The following is a 16204-nucleotide window of genomic DNA, read 5'->3' on the forward strand; positions in this document are numbered from 1 at the left end:
TGCAGTCTGTTGGGGTTCTTGGGGCAATTGGCCTTCACATGCCCCAGCTCATTACATTTAAAACATCGCCCAGCTGACTGATCACTGGAGCGAGGTGGGTTACTGGAGACGGGTGTGGTGGGACGATAAGGTGTCTGGGGTTTTCCTTGGGATGTAGGTGGGGCTGTGGGTTGCCCCTGGTGATAGGGTTTTGTTTCGGGTTGCCCCTTCTGATATTCACTCCAACTGCTACTAGTTTTTTTTTGGGGGGGGTTCTGCCACCTCCACCCATTTGGCTCCAATTTCCCCCACCTCGATTACAGTTTTGGGCTTTCTATCTAGGATGTACCGTTCTATTTCCTCAGGAACACCCTCTAAGAACTGCTCCATTTGCATTAGGAAGGGCAACTCTTCTGGAGATTTAACACTTGCTCCTGATGTCCAGGCATCCCAATTTTTCACAATGTGGTAGGCATGTTGGGTAAATGACACATCTGGTTTCCACCTTAGGGCTCTGAACCGCTGATGGGCATGCTCGGGTTTTAGCCCCATTCTGATTCTGGCCTTGTTTTTAAAAAGTTCATAACTGTTCATGTGTTCCTTAGGCATTTCAGCTGCCACCTCTGCTAAGGGTCCACTGAGCTGCAGTCTCAGCTCTAGCATGTACTGGTGTGTAAAGATGCTGTACCCAAGGCAGGCCCTTTCACAGTTTTCTAAAAAGGCCTCGGTATCATCACCTGCCTTGTAGGTGGGGAACTTTCTGGGATGGGAAGCAGTACCTGGGGAAGGATTTCTAGGGTTGTCTGGTGTATTTTGCTTAGCCCTCATCCTCTGGGCCTCCCTAGCTCTCTTGTAGGCAGCCATTTTGGCTTTCTCTTCTCTTTCGGAAGCTTCCTTCTTGACTTGTTTTAATTAGATCAGTTTCTTGTGTTCCTTTTCTTTCTCTTGTGCTTGCAGTCTGGCTAAATCCAGTTTTTTCTAGACGTCACTGTCTGTCATCCTAGCCTTTCTATGTTTAACCTAGCTATAACCGAGAGCTAGAAAGAAAAAAACAAACGAACCCCAGCTTGTGAATTCCTTTGCTACTGTAACTTGACCCCTCTGCCTTCAGGCAGAGAAAAAAAACTCTAACAAGAAAAATTCATCCTTTTAAAATCCTGCTGTGCTTTTGGTTCAAAAATGATCCCACCACTGTCACAATGTCAGGGTTCCTTCCCCAATCTGAACTGGGGGAGGGGGGAAGCAGTGAGATCCTAAAAGGTAAAGAGAAAAAATTCCCTGGGAGTTGTAGCATGAGATGAGCTGAGGAACTATTTTTGTTGTTTTGGCTTAAGTTTGGAAAATAAAACTGCCTAAAAGAGACTCTGGGTGGGGCAGTGGGTTCCTTGGGAGAGAAGGGGAGAAGCCCTGTCTTGTTACACCATCCACAACCCTGTACTGGACATGCACAGGAGGGCACTGTTTCTCTGTGCACCATATAAGTGGCTGTGATTCAATGCATCAAGAAACATTCAGTAATAGTGGAGGTGATTTACTTTCCCACTCATCTTACAAAGGCCCAAACCAGCTAAGATATACTACCATGAGTAGTTTCACTGGCAGGGGGGTTCTGGTAGTACTGGCCCCTGCCCATTCAGGTCTACACCACAAAATAATTTTAGTTAAAGAGAAAATAAGGGTGATGGGACAAAAATGGATTAGTGGTTAAAAAGTGGAAGCATTAAGAAAAGTATACTATAGAAAAAAATGAAATCAACTAGGACATAAGTGACAACACAAGTGTAGTCAGTGATAAGGAAGCACGCTCAATAACTCACTGGGTGAAATGTAAAAATATGGATGGTGACAAACTTAATGAAAGCACAATAAACAGGAAGTATGAGGGACTTTACATTAGATTTGGCTTTATGTGCATTATACAGGAAGATATACAATCACTTAGTCCTGGGGAAATACAGTGCCAAAAAATTCTGCACACAATATTTTAAAATTCTGCATATTTTATTTGTCAAAATAACAGGGTATAATCATGGCACTTTCAATTATGTTGGTAATTTATTTAAAAGTACCTGTCAGCAAGTATGTCTCTAACAATACAGGCAACAAAAAAGATTCCTCCAGGAGTAGAGTTAAAGAAACCCCTATGACAAGCCAATTCCTGTTTCTTTGTCATGTTTTTGTTGGGCACCTCAGTCTGAGTGTGTCATATGTGCCATCTGGGCACATCTTGGGGAAAAATGCTGCCCCTCTGGTCTTTTAGTTGATTCTCATTTTTTCATCCTGTCCCCATCCTGACACTGCTGGGGGGAGAGAGGTACAATTGGGAGGTGCTGGATGGATTTGTGTTTACAGGGAGAGGGTATTTGGAGGGGGCTGCATGTGGCCCCCTGGCTCAGACAACCCTGACCCCCAGAGCCGAGCAGCAGGGCCAGGCACCAGCACCCCCTCCCCCAAAAAGCCCAGCTACAGGATGTCCCCCAACCCAGACATCCACTCCCCACCCCTGAGCCTAGTCTCAGGCCAGACACCCGCACTTTCTTCCCCCAGAGCCCAGGGATCCAGAAGGAGAAACAGCCTGATGCTGGTCAAACTCGGCTTGTGTGACGTTTCCTGCATGCTGCGTCCTTCCTTCAAGGTGTGCCAGGAACAACAGCTGCTGAGAACCCTCCATCTCCCAGTCCCTCTCCCGCTTCTCTCCTCCCTGCAGCAGTGTCCTCTGTTTGGGGGCTGGGGAGCCAGGCACTGTGTGGTCCAGTGGCCCCTAGTGGTAGCGAACAGCTCTGCAATGTCAGTTCTGTGAGGAAAAATGAAATTCTGCACAGAACTTCCTTTGACCACTTTCCCTCTGAGAATAACTTTGCCTCTGCTGCGGATTTGAGCCCAGTATTTTTATTTCCATATATTTTTTTTCTTCCTAGATTGGTTTTTGGTTTTGTGCATGGGAGGGGAAATAAAAAATTACAACAAAAAAGTAAAAAATATTAACTGTTGTAATACAGAGGGAGGTGGTGTGTCTAAAGGGCAGAGCAAGAGCCAATAGCTGCAATTCTCAGTTACGCCAATTTTGTAGGCTCCATATTCTCAGGCTGTCCAGGGACTGGACCTTCACACTGCCACTTTCATACCTTACTGTATCTCTCTAATATCCTGGGATCAACACAGCTACAACACTGCATTCTTTCACACATGACACACAGTCCCCACAACATGGCTGCTCCCAGCAGGAGGCTCAGAAGTGCCAGCTGCAGGGCCGGCTCTAGACCCCAGCACGCCAAGCGTGCGCTTGGGGCGGCATGCCGGCGGGAGGGCGGCAGGTGGCTGCGGTGGACCTCCCGCAGGCATGCCTGCAGAGGGTCCGCTGGTCCCGCGGCTCGGGTGGACCTCCCGCAGACGTGCCTGCAGATGCTCCCCCAAAGCCGCGGGACCAGTGGACCCTTCGCAGGCACGTCTGCAGGAGGTCCACCCAAGCCGCGGGACCGATGACTGCCAGAGCGCCTCCCGCAGCGTGCCGCCCTGCTTGGGGCGGCCCAATTCCTAGAGCTGCCCCTGGCCAGCTGTAATTAAAAACTTTCAGCAAATCTAACCTTTTCCCATTTTATTCATAGGGTGAAGTGCTAGGATTTACCAGACTGTATAGTGGACATTCCCCTTCCTAGAGATCCTTGCACTGCAGAAGGATTTAGAAGGCTATAAAAGACTAGGCCAGTGAAAACTCCAGCTGTCATAGGGGTGTAATTCAGAAAGTGTAAAAAAGTTGACAATGGCTAAGAAGTTGAAAAATTGGACAGTAACAGATTATGAATCCCCATGATGAACTAACCTGGTGACAGTCCCAACAAAAAAAAAGCTCTCCAGCATGCTTGTAGCTGTTTCCATCCCTTTCCACTAACTCAACCAACCTTCAAGGGTTTACAACGACATTGGAAACAATCCTGACATCTCGTTACATAGATGAATGTATTTGTAGCAGATTGTTACACAACCACCGGGGTCCTTGATTTCTTTCAGTTTACAGCCCTTTAAAAGGTGCAAGGGGGGAAGGTGTCCCCAGTTGTGCTTTGTGATGTTACTGCCATAACCTATGACCGTATAGATCATTGTTGCAACTACTGTTATATATTTGCATCAAATATTATACAAAGGTTGTCGTGTAAGGTGTCTATGGAAAGGTTATGATTATGCTGTCTGTATGTGTGTATCATTTTTATAGTTAAAGGTATGAATATTGGCTATGTACTTGTATCTCAATGTGTTTTGATTCTAAGAAGCCTCAGTGAAGCATTTGGTCAGCTTCTTAAGAAAGGATTATTCTCAGTAAGCGCCCAATCAAGAAACACTTGGCTAACAATGAACTTTGGGAGATGCAAATCCACATCTGCGCATTCCTGGGAATATTCAAACTAACATAAAAACAATGGCATCGGCCTGTGAAGAACTGAGTCATGCATGGAGATGTGGCTTGCCTAAGCAGCAAAGAATCCGGTGGCACCTTATAGACTTACAGACGTTTTGCAGCATGAGCTTTCGTGGGTGAATACCCACTTCGTCGGATGTGACAGAACCAGACTAACACGGCTACCTCTCTGATACTTGATTTAAACAAGCAGCTTATTCCATTGCTGCTACAAGCCTGAACCAAGAACTTTGCCATTACTGTATGTAATTGATTCCATTTAACCAATTCTATTTCTCATCTATATATTTTTCCTTTTATGAATAAACCTTTAGATTCTAAAGGATTGGCAACAGTGATTTGTGGGTAAGATCTGATTTGTATATTGACCTGGGTCTGGGGCTTGGTCCTTTGGGATTTGGAGAACCTTTTTTCTTTTACTGGGGCATTGGCTTGCATAACCATTCGTCCCTATAACGAGTGGCACTGGTGGTGATACTGGGAAACTGGAGTGTCGCAGGGATTCGCTTGTGTGACGTATGGTTAGCCAGTGGGGTAAAAGCAAAGTCCTCTCTGGATGGCTGGTTTGGTTTGCCCTGGTGTGCAAAGGAACCCCACCCTTGGGCTGTAACTCCCCTGCTCTCAGCAATTTGTGCTGAATTGGTACTCTCAGCTGGGTCCTTACATGCTGTTTTATCTTTGTTGTGCTTTTTTTGGTACAGCTGCAGGTAGGGCTGCACTCAGGGGTGAGGTTGGAGGCTTGCAGGGTGTCCCAGCCGGGAGGTGCTTCGTGCAAAGCTAATGCCTGCCCTGCCCCTGCCCCCAATTTCCTAGCTCAGAGGCAGCCCTGGATCACGTTACAGAAAAGAAACCCTGGGAGGCGCTTTCTGGGAAATGAAAGTGAAAGCAGCTCAGCAAGCGGGGAGTTTTCCTTGCCGTGCGGCGGCAGATTCCTCCTGTGGCCAGTTTGCCGCTGAGAAGTAGCTGGTCATGGCCGGGGAGGCGAAGTGCCCCTTCCCGCTGCTGGTGGAGGGGGACTGGGGAGACTCGGGGCTCCCCAAGACCCTGAAGAAGAAACTCCTCTGCTACTTCCAGAGCGGGAAGAAATCCGGAGGGGGGGAGTGCGAGATCCAGGAGCGGCCCGGCCAGGTCCTGGTTTGCTTCGCCCAGGAGGACGGTAAGGGGGGGGCCCTGACCCATCTTTTAATGTTCATTATTTGCAGTTTGCGTGTAAGCCGGGGCGGCGCCGGCCCCTGGCCGGGGGGAGGGAGGGGGAGCTGAGATGGGCTGGACAGAAAATGGCGCGCGCGGGGTGTGGGGGGGTATTACAGAGCTTGTGGACACACCCAGGGGGGCACTGAGGCTCCCTGGCCCCTCGCTGCCGGTCTTGGCGGGAAGGGTCCCCGAGCCCTCGGACAGCCCGGCCCAGCCTCTCACAGCAGCAGTGTCCCCTGCCTCCCAGCTTGGCTGCGGGCCCGTCCCTGTGCCACCCCTGGGTGCAGTGCCCAGGTGCCCGCTCTGTAGGGTGACCAGACAGCAAGTGTGAAAAATCAGGATGGGGGTGGTGGGTAATAGGCGCCTGTATGAGATAAAGCCCCAAATATTGGGACTGTCCCGATAAGATCAGAACATCTGGTCACGCTGGCCTGTCTGCCAGTCCCCCCCCATTAGTGATAAATATGCCCAATGGCCTGTGATGGGATGTTAAATGGGGTGGGGTCTGAGTTACTACAGAGAAGTATTTCCTGGGTGCTGGCTGGTGAGTCTTGCCCACCTGCTCAGGGTTTAGTTAATCACCATATTTGGGTTCAGGAAGGATTAGCAGAGGCCCTGGGGCGGGTTTCGCCTTCCTCTGCAGCATGGGGCACGGGTCACTTGCTCGGGGATTCTCTGCACCTTGAAGTCTTTAAACCACAAGTTGAGGACTTCAGTAGCTCAGACGTAGGTTAGGGGTTTGTTACAGGAGTGGGTGGGTGAGATTCTTTGGTCTGCAATGTGCAGGAGGTCAGACTAGGTGATCATAATGGTCCCTTCTGACCTTAAAGTCTATGAGTCTATGGTGCCTGCATATCCGGGGCTCCTCTCCAATCCACACTCCCTCTGTTCGGGGCTGTCCGTGCCCCCCATTTCCCACAGCATGTCCCCTCTCTCTGCTGTGATTCCCTCTTATCTGTGCATCCTCCCCCATGTAGTTCCCCTTCCTCTATGCATCCTCCCCTTTCCCTGTTCATGAGTGATCCCTCTCCCCTATGCCTGTCCCCCTTCCCCTGTTCTGTGACCCCCCTCCCCTAACCAAGCCCCACCTCCCCCCGACTGTGAACCCCCTCTCTTATGCACGCTCCTTCCATCTCTCTCCCTGGATGCTCCCTCTCCACCTTCGTTATTTCCATGTCCTCCCCTTCCCTGTGCTCATATGGCCCCCTTCTTTGTTGCTGCTGGCAGCGCTGCCTTCAGAGCTGGGTGGCAGGAGTGCAGCGGCTGCTGCCTTGGCACCCAGCTCTGAGGATAGCACCGCCACCAGCAGCAGCACAGAACTGCAGAAGTAAGGGTGACCTTTGTGCTGGGAGGGGTGGCTATGGGCGGGCGGGCGGGCAGGGGGGGAATGAGGCAAATTTTAGGATGACTACAGCCCCTGCAAGTCCCCCTCCCTGCTGTCTCTGGAAATAAGTGTATTCTAAAAGAGTGTGTGTCAGAAGGTCCTGCTTCAATTGACTAGGCTATTCTTCTCTTCCTGTCCTTAAAAAGATACCATCATTGTGAACTCTAGTCACTTTCGAAAAGCCAGTTACAAGTCCTTTCAGTATTCTGCCTGCCCCTGAGTCCCCCTGCCAATTTTTGTGCCACTGGAATCAAAAAATGTTATTTTTTCAAATATTTTTCTCTCTCCTGTTCTGGTGTGAGAGACCACCTTGAACAAGGGAAACTGACTGCCTGTGCAGAGGAAACAGTGAAAATTATTCTACACAGTGTTGCAGAAGTTGAGCAAACGGGGGAAAGAGAATGATTTCCCCCAAATCTTTTGTTCTTGTAACTGCGGGGGAGAGGAGTTCACACAGAAATATGATTTTGAAGTCAGTGGGATCTCTGCAACTCTTGTGTCATGTGGCTGTGTGCTGTTAAACAGTTCCTGTGCATCACCCCTGAGGTGGCTGCATTTCAGTCTCGGGTGAAATGTTTCTTGTTCTTGCCTATATACAAGGGGTGGATGGAGCCTTTGCTCCTGCCCTGAGTAAGGGGCAGTGTGTAAGCACATTGCCCCATGAGGAGTCTTGGGAAGAAATTATGATCTGGAGGATAAGGGAAGTTACTGCAGCCTTTTACATGGCAGAACTTACTTCCCTCTTGTCAGCTCAGCTCTGCTTGTCAAAACTTTGTGGTGGGGGTTGGAGCCACAGTTTTGCTCCCATATGTACCTGTCTCCACCCTTCTGCACCTAGTTGCTGACAAGCAGGAGGTTGTATTGGACTCCACATGCTTGGCTTGGGAACAGGACAGGTTGCATACAAGTGTGGGGTAAACCTTATAACTCCCACACTCCCCCGTATAACCATGATTGGGCCAGACTGTCTCTGCCACTAACTCTGTAAAGCACTTGGGAGGAAAGTGCTATGTTAATGTCCAGTAATATGTTATTATTTATTATAGACTTTTTCTCTACAGAATTTATACCTGCTAATGTTGGGCCATAACTCCTGAATGGAGAGAGGGTATCATCTATATTCCCACTCTTCCTTTCCTATGCACATCAGATTGAGTAGATCTGAGACTTTGATGCTTATTTCTTGTGTCCTTTTGTAATTTTTGAACGTCACCCCCGAAGGCTGTGCATATTTGTGTATTTTCTTGATTAAGACCTTTCATTTGTCCCTATCACAATCCTGCCACATATATATCTTTTACTTGGAACACATCTTTAAAAAAAAAAAAAGAGGGGGTGGGGAAAAAGCAATTGCTAGATGGAGCCAGTTGTGCAAACCCACTGTACTAGAAAGTAAATGAGTTCTGGTTTCATGGCACACTCTGTATCCAATATTAAGGATGGATTAACCCTCTAATGTGCTCTGAATGATACCATGATACGTTGCTATGCACAGTGGAAATTCTCTGTGATGGGTTTCCCTCGTAATGCATTGACCAGATCCACCTAATGCCCCAAACCTGAAAATATGTATGCTCATGCTTAATTTTACACATATGAGTAGTCCTATTAGTATTACAAAAGCGTGCAGACACACCAGTCACATTGGGGCCCAGTTACACTGAATGATTTACGAACACATAGTAAGCAACAGTCCTTGCACTGAAGAAGTTACAGCCATAGGCCCTGATAGTGCAGACTCTTATTCATGTGAGTAGATAATTTGCTGTGGTGTTGGTGAATTACTCTAATTTAACTGGTGTCTCTGGTGCTACTGTAATACAAATAACAGGCTTATATATATTTCCTTCTTCTCTGCCCTCTTCCAAATAAAACACGTTTCTGATACTTTATGCTTCCTCATTCCCTACTTCCTGCAGCCTCATAAGATCGGAAATCCACTAGAGGAAACAGTGAAAATGATTCTACACAATATTGCAGAAGTTGAGCAAACAGGGGAAAGAGAATTATTTTCCCCCAAATCTTTTGTTCTTGTAACTATGGGGGGGGGGGAGAAGTTACTGCTGGTTAAGATGAATAACTCCCCATATATATTTATTCAGCGCCCCTCCAAAGGAGGGCTCTGGAGCGTCGCCCAGTGGGGACGATGCTGCCATGGGAGAAGGAATAACCCAGGGAGCAGTGTAGAAGCCCCATGTTCCTGCAGATTTCTCAAGATCCTCACAAATCTATGGGTTTAGGGGACCGAACACCCTCCCAGTTCCGTGCCTTTACTCACCCCACTATTACTAATGGAACAATTGGAAGGAAATTGTGAGGAAACTCATGTAGGGTATGTATTATTATTTATCTAGTCTCTTATTTATATAGCACCAACAATGTGCTAGGCGCTTTAGAGACTGGTGTGACAAGGTCCCTTCCCCAAACTGCCTGCAACCTAAGGGCATGATCTTCCTTGCCCTGAAGTCAATGGGCGCAGAATTAGCCTTAACTAGGCAACATGAAAACAAGGGGAAAGACATGGGAGGTAATGAAGAGCAGTTTTATTGAATAAAGTTTAGCCCATCATTCTAGTGCTATGATTTTTTAAATGTTGGAGTTTGTTGTATGATTTGTTAACAGTGCCCAGCAGGGAGGAGTATGTTGCCCATAATGGTGCATAGACCTTTAGACTAACATCCCTTCTACCAAGATTATAATAGTTTTGTTTATTTGTGCTTTAGTGAGGCAGCGAGTTCTTAACAAAAAGACCCATGAGCTTGACAGGGCAGCGGAAGGAAAATTAAAGCTGGTTGTCATGCAGCTTGAAACAACAGGTGCAACCAAAAAAGACGTGTCCAGGGAAGTGCCGGGTCCTAAAGAGGTAAATAAATATGAAACAGAATCCTAACCTGCAGTATTCAGAGTTTTGAAGTAATAGCAAGACTGTCACATGCTGTTTTTAATTGGCTTACTGTTCTTTTTGTTTTAGGAGTCCAAGACACCAAGCAAACCCCAAGAACCAGGTACGGTTTTGTTCAAAACAAAAAACAAAATGTTTATAAAAACTAGAAAATTATTTGTGAGAAATGAAGCTTTTTCTTCTGTGTTGAGGAATGATGTATGGAAGATAAAAACTACTTTTAAGAGAGAGAAAACGCTTTCCACAATGACTCCTAACTCTTGGCCCAATGTAGAACCCATTGAAGTCAATGAAAAAATCGGAAAAGCTGAACTGCTTCCCCTGTAAAGATTTATTCAGCAGAAATTCTAATATGTGATTTTTCTGCCTGGATTTGGGTTCTACAGCCAGGCTGAATGTAGTTATTTAGAAAGGCAGTTAATTTAGGGTATGTGTACACAACAGCTGAAAAGTGATCAAGCTAGTGTGCTAAAACCAGAAGTATAGCCACTCGTGGCAGGAGGGGCTAGGCATCCCGAGTATGACCCCATCCAAAACCATAACTATCTACCTGAGGCGGCTATACCACCATGGATACACTTCTATTTTTAGTGTGCTGGTTTGATCACAGTTAGTATGGGTACGTCTCCTCAAGCTGGAATTTACATTTTCCAGTTCCAGTGCAGACAAACCCTTAGAAGGAAGTAGTGTTTTGGACATAATCGGTAAGTTCTATTATCTCTTGCTGTAAGCGCTTCTCATGCTCTGTTGTCATGTCCCTGTCCAGCAAAGTACTTTAAGTACATGGTTAACTTTTAGCACTGTGAGTAATATCATTGACTTCAAAGGGATTATTCATGTTCTTAAAGTTTGTCATAAGCTTAATTGCTTTGCTGGATCAGCACCTATAATGCTTTGCTCCTCCTCTCTAATTCCTGCAGAAAGTTTTAAATTTGTTACTCTTGTGAAAGCTATTTTTCTCCTCCAGTTTTTCATTGGTCTAGCTATGAACTACAACAGCCATAGCATATTTCCTAACTGGTTGACTGCAGCTGAGAAACCAGGTGGATGTGGTAATATCTTTTATTGGACCAACTTCTGTTGGTGAGGGAGACAAGCTTTCAAACCACACTGACAGGTTTCAGAGTAATAACAGCCGTGTTAATCTGTATCCGCAAAAAGATCAGGAGTACTTGTGGCACCTTAAAGACTAACAAATTTATTTGAGCATAAGCTCTTCTTCCTGAAGCTTGGTGCCACTCAAAAGCTTGTCTCTCTCACCAGCGGAAGTTGGTCGAATAAAAGATATTACCTCACCCACCTTGTGTCTTTAATATCCTGGGACCAACATGGCTACAACTACACTGCATACAGGGACTGCTGCTGAACATTCCAGGTGCTCTCAGGCCCGAGCTGTGCTACTCAGTGTGATTAACACTCAATCCTCATCTGTGAAACATCGGTGGAACATTGGCAGCACAGCAGTTGCCCTGGAGAAACAGTATCAAAAGTGTTAATGCAGTTCAAAAGTTAAATTTATTTTTATAGAGCCTTGATGTAAGCAGCGGCACTTTCAAGGGACACTGTCAACATTGTTTAGCCATAAAATTAACATGCAACTCTCATGCTGAACTCTGGTATCTGTGTTCCATGGTCTATTTTTAAAACTGTTTGCTTTATCAGTTCCACCCATCAACACCTGAATTCACTGTGAGTCACAGGGGAAACAAATATATGCATAAAGGATCCCTTGTCTATTGAAAGAATTGCTTGTTGAAAATCCTTGTGCCTAGGCTCTCAATGTGAAGTCATACATATGAAACTCCCTTCAGCCCTTTGTGAGCTGTTGGTGGCTCCTACATGTCACCACAGCAACATTTCAGGGCCAGACTGTGGGGTGGGATCACTCTTAAGGGCTTGTATAATCATCAGAAATATTTGTTTAAACCTTTGGCTTTTAGGATTCTTTCAACCCTGTGCACATCTGCATTTTTGTTGGCCTAATTAGAAAGGTAATTTCACAGCAACTTTTCTTTAATCCACTTTGAGGTCTTTAAAAATAACCCTCCCATTTGATAAAACAAAGCTCCTTGACTAATCTCCAGTGATTGAATGAAAATTAAAGAGCCCCTTATGCTACAGGAGTGGAGAGCACCTCTGGTATGCACTTTTTGTTGCAAGATTTTTAGCTAAGAGAAGGGTAAGACTCTCCCTTCCTATTAGTCAGCCTCTTGCATACCCCTACATGATAAGTGCTAATTTGAGTAATCTTTACTTGCACATGTGAAAGGGCCAAAGTTTCAGGCCATAAACGCAGTTTGGCAGCTTTTGTCATTTACCTTCTCCCTTCTGTGTTACTATTATTTATTTGTATTGCGGTAGTGCCCAGAGGCCCTTAGTAATGCTTCTCACAACAAAAAGATTGGTTTCAGAGTAGCCACCATGTTAGTCTGTATCCGCAAAAAGATCAGGAGAACTTGTGGCACCTTAGAGACTAACACATTTATTTGAGCATTAGCTTTCGTGGGCTACAGCCCACTTCATCAGATGCATAGAGTGGAACATATAGTAAGGAGATATATATACACATACAGAGAACATGAGAAGGTGGGAGTTGTCTTACCAACTCTAAGAGGCTAATTAATTAAGAGAGAGAACTTTTGTAGTGATAATCAAGATAGCCCATTACAGACAGTTTGACAAGAGGTATGAGAATACTTAACATGGGGAAATAGATTCAATGTGTGTAATGGCTCAGATCTCTTGTTCAACAGCATCCATTTCGCAAGAGCCAGAGTTTACTTTGAAATGCTATAACAGATTGCAAAGGCTCTTAGCCATGCTTCTGACAAAGTGGATGGATACAGTCTAATAAGCTTTCTGCCTACTAGTTTGTTTTTAATATGATGCATCATAATTTTTGAGGTTGTGTGTTATTTTTGAGTAACATAATGCTTGGTTTGAAATAAAAAGATACATCACAAGGTGTAATTCTAAGGTAACTGCTGTCAAAGGAGACAATAATCAAAGTAGATTCATTCTGAGCTCTAAAAACTGTGCCAGTGTTCCTTCAACTGCAATAAGCACCAAGCAATCACATTTATTTAGCCTTATGGGATTTTTTTTTCAATTAATGAATGCCATGTATCTTTTCCAGTCTGCTCTGATGATGGGAATTCTGGGTCTGTAGAGCAGGAAAAGAGGACAGGTATGTATGCAATTTGTTAAATAGGACAATCACAAATTCTATTCTTGCATTAATTGATAGTTTGCATGGAAATTTAAACTATAACAGCTTCATGGAAAATTAAACGGCTTATGGTGTTTGTTTAATGCAAAGTACACGTAATTACATTAGTGTAAAAATACAGACTGTGTCTTTCGTAAGTTGCCACTGTCCTCGAGGAGCCTGTCCACTCTCTCTTCGGGGTCTCTCTAACTATACCCCACAGGTGTCAAGCATTGAGCCTTCACTTCTCCTAGGGTGGAATTGAACAGTTTGCCCACTCTCAGACCAGGGCCCGGGTTACAGCCCCCTGGTATCAACCATGGCTAATGCAGCGGGCGAAACTGGGATTGGACCCTGCAAGGCTTTGTCTTTGGGAGCTTGTGACAGCATACATTTGCAGAGAGACAGAAATCACTTCTTCAGAACAAAGCATGATTTATTTTTGCCCAGAGGTACACAGCACTTTAAAAAGTGGATTTAAAAGCAACAAGGACTACTGCATGCATATTCACTTATGTTAGATTAACCTCTCTTTCCACAGCTGAGGCAGGTCTGGTTTATTCCCCATCTCTGAGTTGGGCGAACCAGCCTACGCTGCTTGCAGCCTGCCTCAGGGCTTGACTACAATACAAAATTAAGTCCATTAATTTAAGTCAACATACAGCCACCGCAGTAAATAAAGCGATGGTTCACATCCACACTTGCCCTTTCTGTCAGTGGTGCACATCCTCACCAGGAGCGCTTCCACCGACTGAAATGGGGCATTGTGGGACACTGACAGCTGGAGCCTGGCAGCCCTGCATGAGGCTGACAGCTGCTCTCCCTGTCCCACCAGCCGCTCCAGGGCTGGCAGCCAGGCATGGGCTCACAGTTGGGTCCCTGGCACTGACAGCATGAGTTGTCAGCCAGGTGCTGGGTGAAGCCTGCATCCAGATGACAGCTCAGGCGGTCAGCGCCCAGGGGCAGGAGGCCAGCTGTGTACCAGTGCCCAGCTGACAGCTCATGTTGTCAGTGGGGGGGAGGTGGGGAGCTCCAGCTGTCAGCCATCAGCCACACTCGGGGCTGACAGTCAACAGATGACATAAGTACGCAGTAAACAAACACTGTGTCGCCCTAACTACATCAACATAAGTACTATCCCTCTTGTAAAGGTGAAATTATGTCGGTGTAGCAGGGGACTTACTTCAGCAGAAGCAGCATTTTAATGTAGACACTGACGTAATTAGGTCAGCGTAAGCCACCTTGCATTGACCTAAGTCTGTAGTGTATCGCAGGCCTCAGTCAGCCTGTCACTGACACATCCCACTAACCTCTCTGACCACCCCCCACCTTATCTACAGAATTTGGTCCAATAAAAGATACTGTCTCACCTACCTTGGCTTTCTAATATCCTGGGACCAATATGGCTACAACTAACACTGCATGCAAGAAATAATCCAGACATTTTCCCAGTTTGCCACGTAAGTATCAACAGCCCAGAACCACTAGCCTCACTGGCAATCTCAGAAGAGGCCAAGTGTTAAATGAGCCCAAATACTGACTTCCTCTCTCACTGTTGACTGTGTCTACACAAATTTCCCATTGTTTCCACTGACAGTGCATCTCCACCACTGTCAACAGTGGTGCAAACATTGTTATCCTACACTGCTCTAAACGGGTGTAGACGTCATGGTGGTTTAAAACACCAGTACCCTGTTTATGTTAGAGGTCCCATCATTGCTGGCACTGGTGGTGACAACAGTGGGAAATGTAAGAGGAAAATGTCTGTGTAATCAAAGTGTTACAGGTGGTCCGCTTTGTCATGGATGAGCCAAACTGGGCATTGTGGAGAAGTTTGCACAGCCATTCCTCTGCTGTTCTGGTTTTGTGGAGGAGACATTGTCTCTAGGACTGTGGATCCACAACCTTTCACTGTCATACATTCAGTTTATTTGGCTTTTTAAAGAATTTTATGAAACAAATTTAAGTAAAGTCATTTTAGAAATAGCTCTCTGTTTCCCTTTCTTCTATCATTATTTTTGTGCTGAGAAACTTGATATTAATGCTGAGAAAGATAAAAAGATCACTTTTCCTTTCTAATTTTGTTCAGTCGATCAGATTTCTGTTCTGTGATTTCATCCTCTTCAGGGAATTTGGGAAAAGAGATGACATCCTCTGAGCAATCCAGTGTAGTAATCATCACTGCCCCAGGGGAGGAAATGGAAGATGACCTTGTGAGCATGTACTTTGAAAATAAAAAACGGTCAGGTGGGGGACCCATCAAATCCTGCATCAGAAATAATCAACAAATAATCATCACTTTTGAAAATGCTGAAGGTATGATAGACATACTTCTCAAAAATATGCCCTCTTTGGTAATGGGTCTTTGAAATTCCATGTTGTAGTAGGAAGAGAGCCTGAGACATAAGCCCTTGTATCAGAGGCCTGAGGCCTGAACTAAAGTAATGGTCAAAACTTGCTAATATAAAGCAAAGTTAAGTTGTGAGCAAGAGGCAGGCCCTGCTTACAGAATCTGGCAAGAATAGGGCTGATATTGCAGAAACACACATTCCTAAGTAGTGCTAGGCATAAGAATATATACACAAACACATTCCAGAAAGGTGGTACCAGAACACCTTGATACCAGCACATTCCCCAAAGGTAACAGAAACACACTGGCCCATCCTAAAAATAAGGTCAGGATGACAGCATGATGGATAGAGATGTTTTCATCGAACCATTATGTACAAGGTAATGGGTGGTGGTTAGCCACATCAGAAGGTGGCACCTAACTACGTCAGAGTGGTGATACGTAATTTGTTGGTATCTGTGTATAAAGATGTATCTCAGAGGGAGCGTCTTTGGCCAACCTAGGGAGCAGTGGAAAGTCCCACCACTGACTGAGCTGTGGTCCATTGTCACGGGCATACATGTCTTAGTATCCTCGTAGAGTCTGCCAGGTGCTATTACAGTGCTTCATCGACAATAAACCTGGCCGGGCGCCTTCACACCTTAACAGATTTTGTGGTCATTGGGCGATTCACTCAGGATCTGCTGTTGCCAGCTATCTGCGCAGAGCTGGGACAGCACACAGGGAGAACACACATGCAGCCGAACATCTGATGACACATGTTATTCCTTTGC

At 45.7% G+C, this 16204-nt stretch overlaps 1 protein-coding gene across 1 annotated transcript in view; it reads left to right on the forward strand.

Annotated features, from left to right (window-relative positions):
- The first annotated feature begins 5362 nt into the window (after positions 1–5362).
- LOC120374875 (protein mono-ADP-ribosyltransferase PARP14-like) overlaps positions 5363–16204 on the forward strand; it is a 41963-nt gene continuing 31121 nt past the window's right edge. Inside the window, exons 1-5 of the mRNA XM_039495261.1 lie at positions 5363–5549; positions 9695–9834; positions 9943–9976; positions 13010–13060; positions 15209–15397. Coding sequence (XP_039351195.1) covers positions 5363–5549; positions 9695–9834; positions 9943–9976; positions 13010–13060; positions 15209–15397 — 601 coding nt within the window. The remainder of the gene's footprint in view (positions 5550–9694; positions 9835–9942; positions 9977–13009; positions 13061–15208; positions 15398–16204) is intronic.

The sequence above is a fragment of the Mauremys reevesii genome, linkage group 11 (genome assembly GCF_016161935.1).
Source record: "Mauremys reevesii isolate NIE-2019 linkage group 11, ASM1616193v1, whole genome shotgun sequence".
In the NCBI taxonomy this organism is placed as follows: Eukaryota; Metazoa; Chordata; order Testudines; family Geoemydidae; genus Mauremys; species Mauremys reevesii.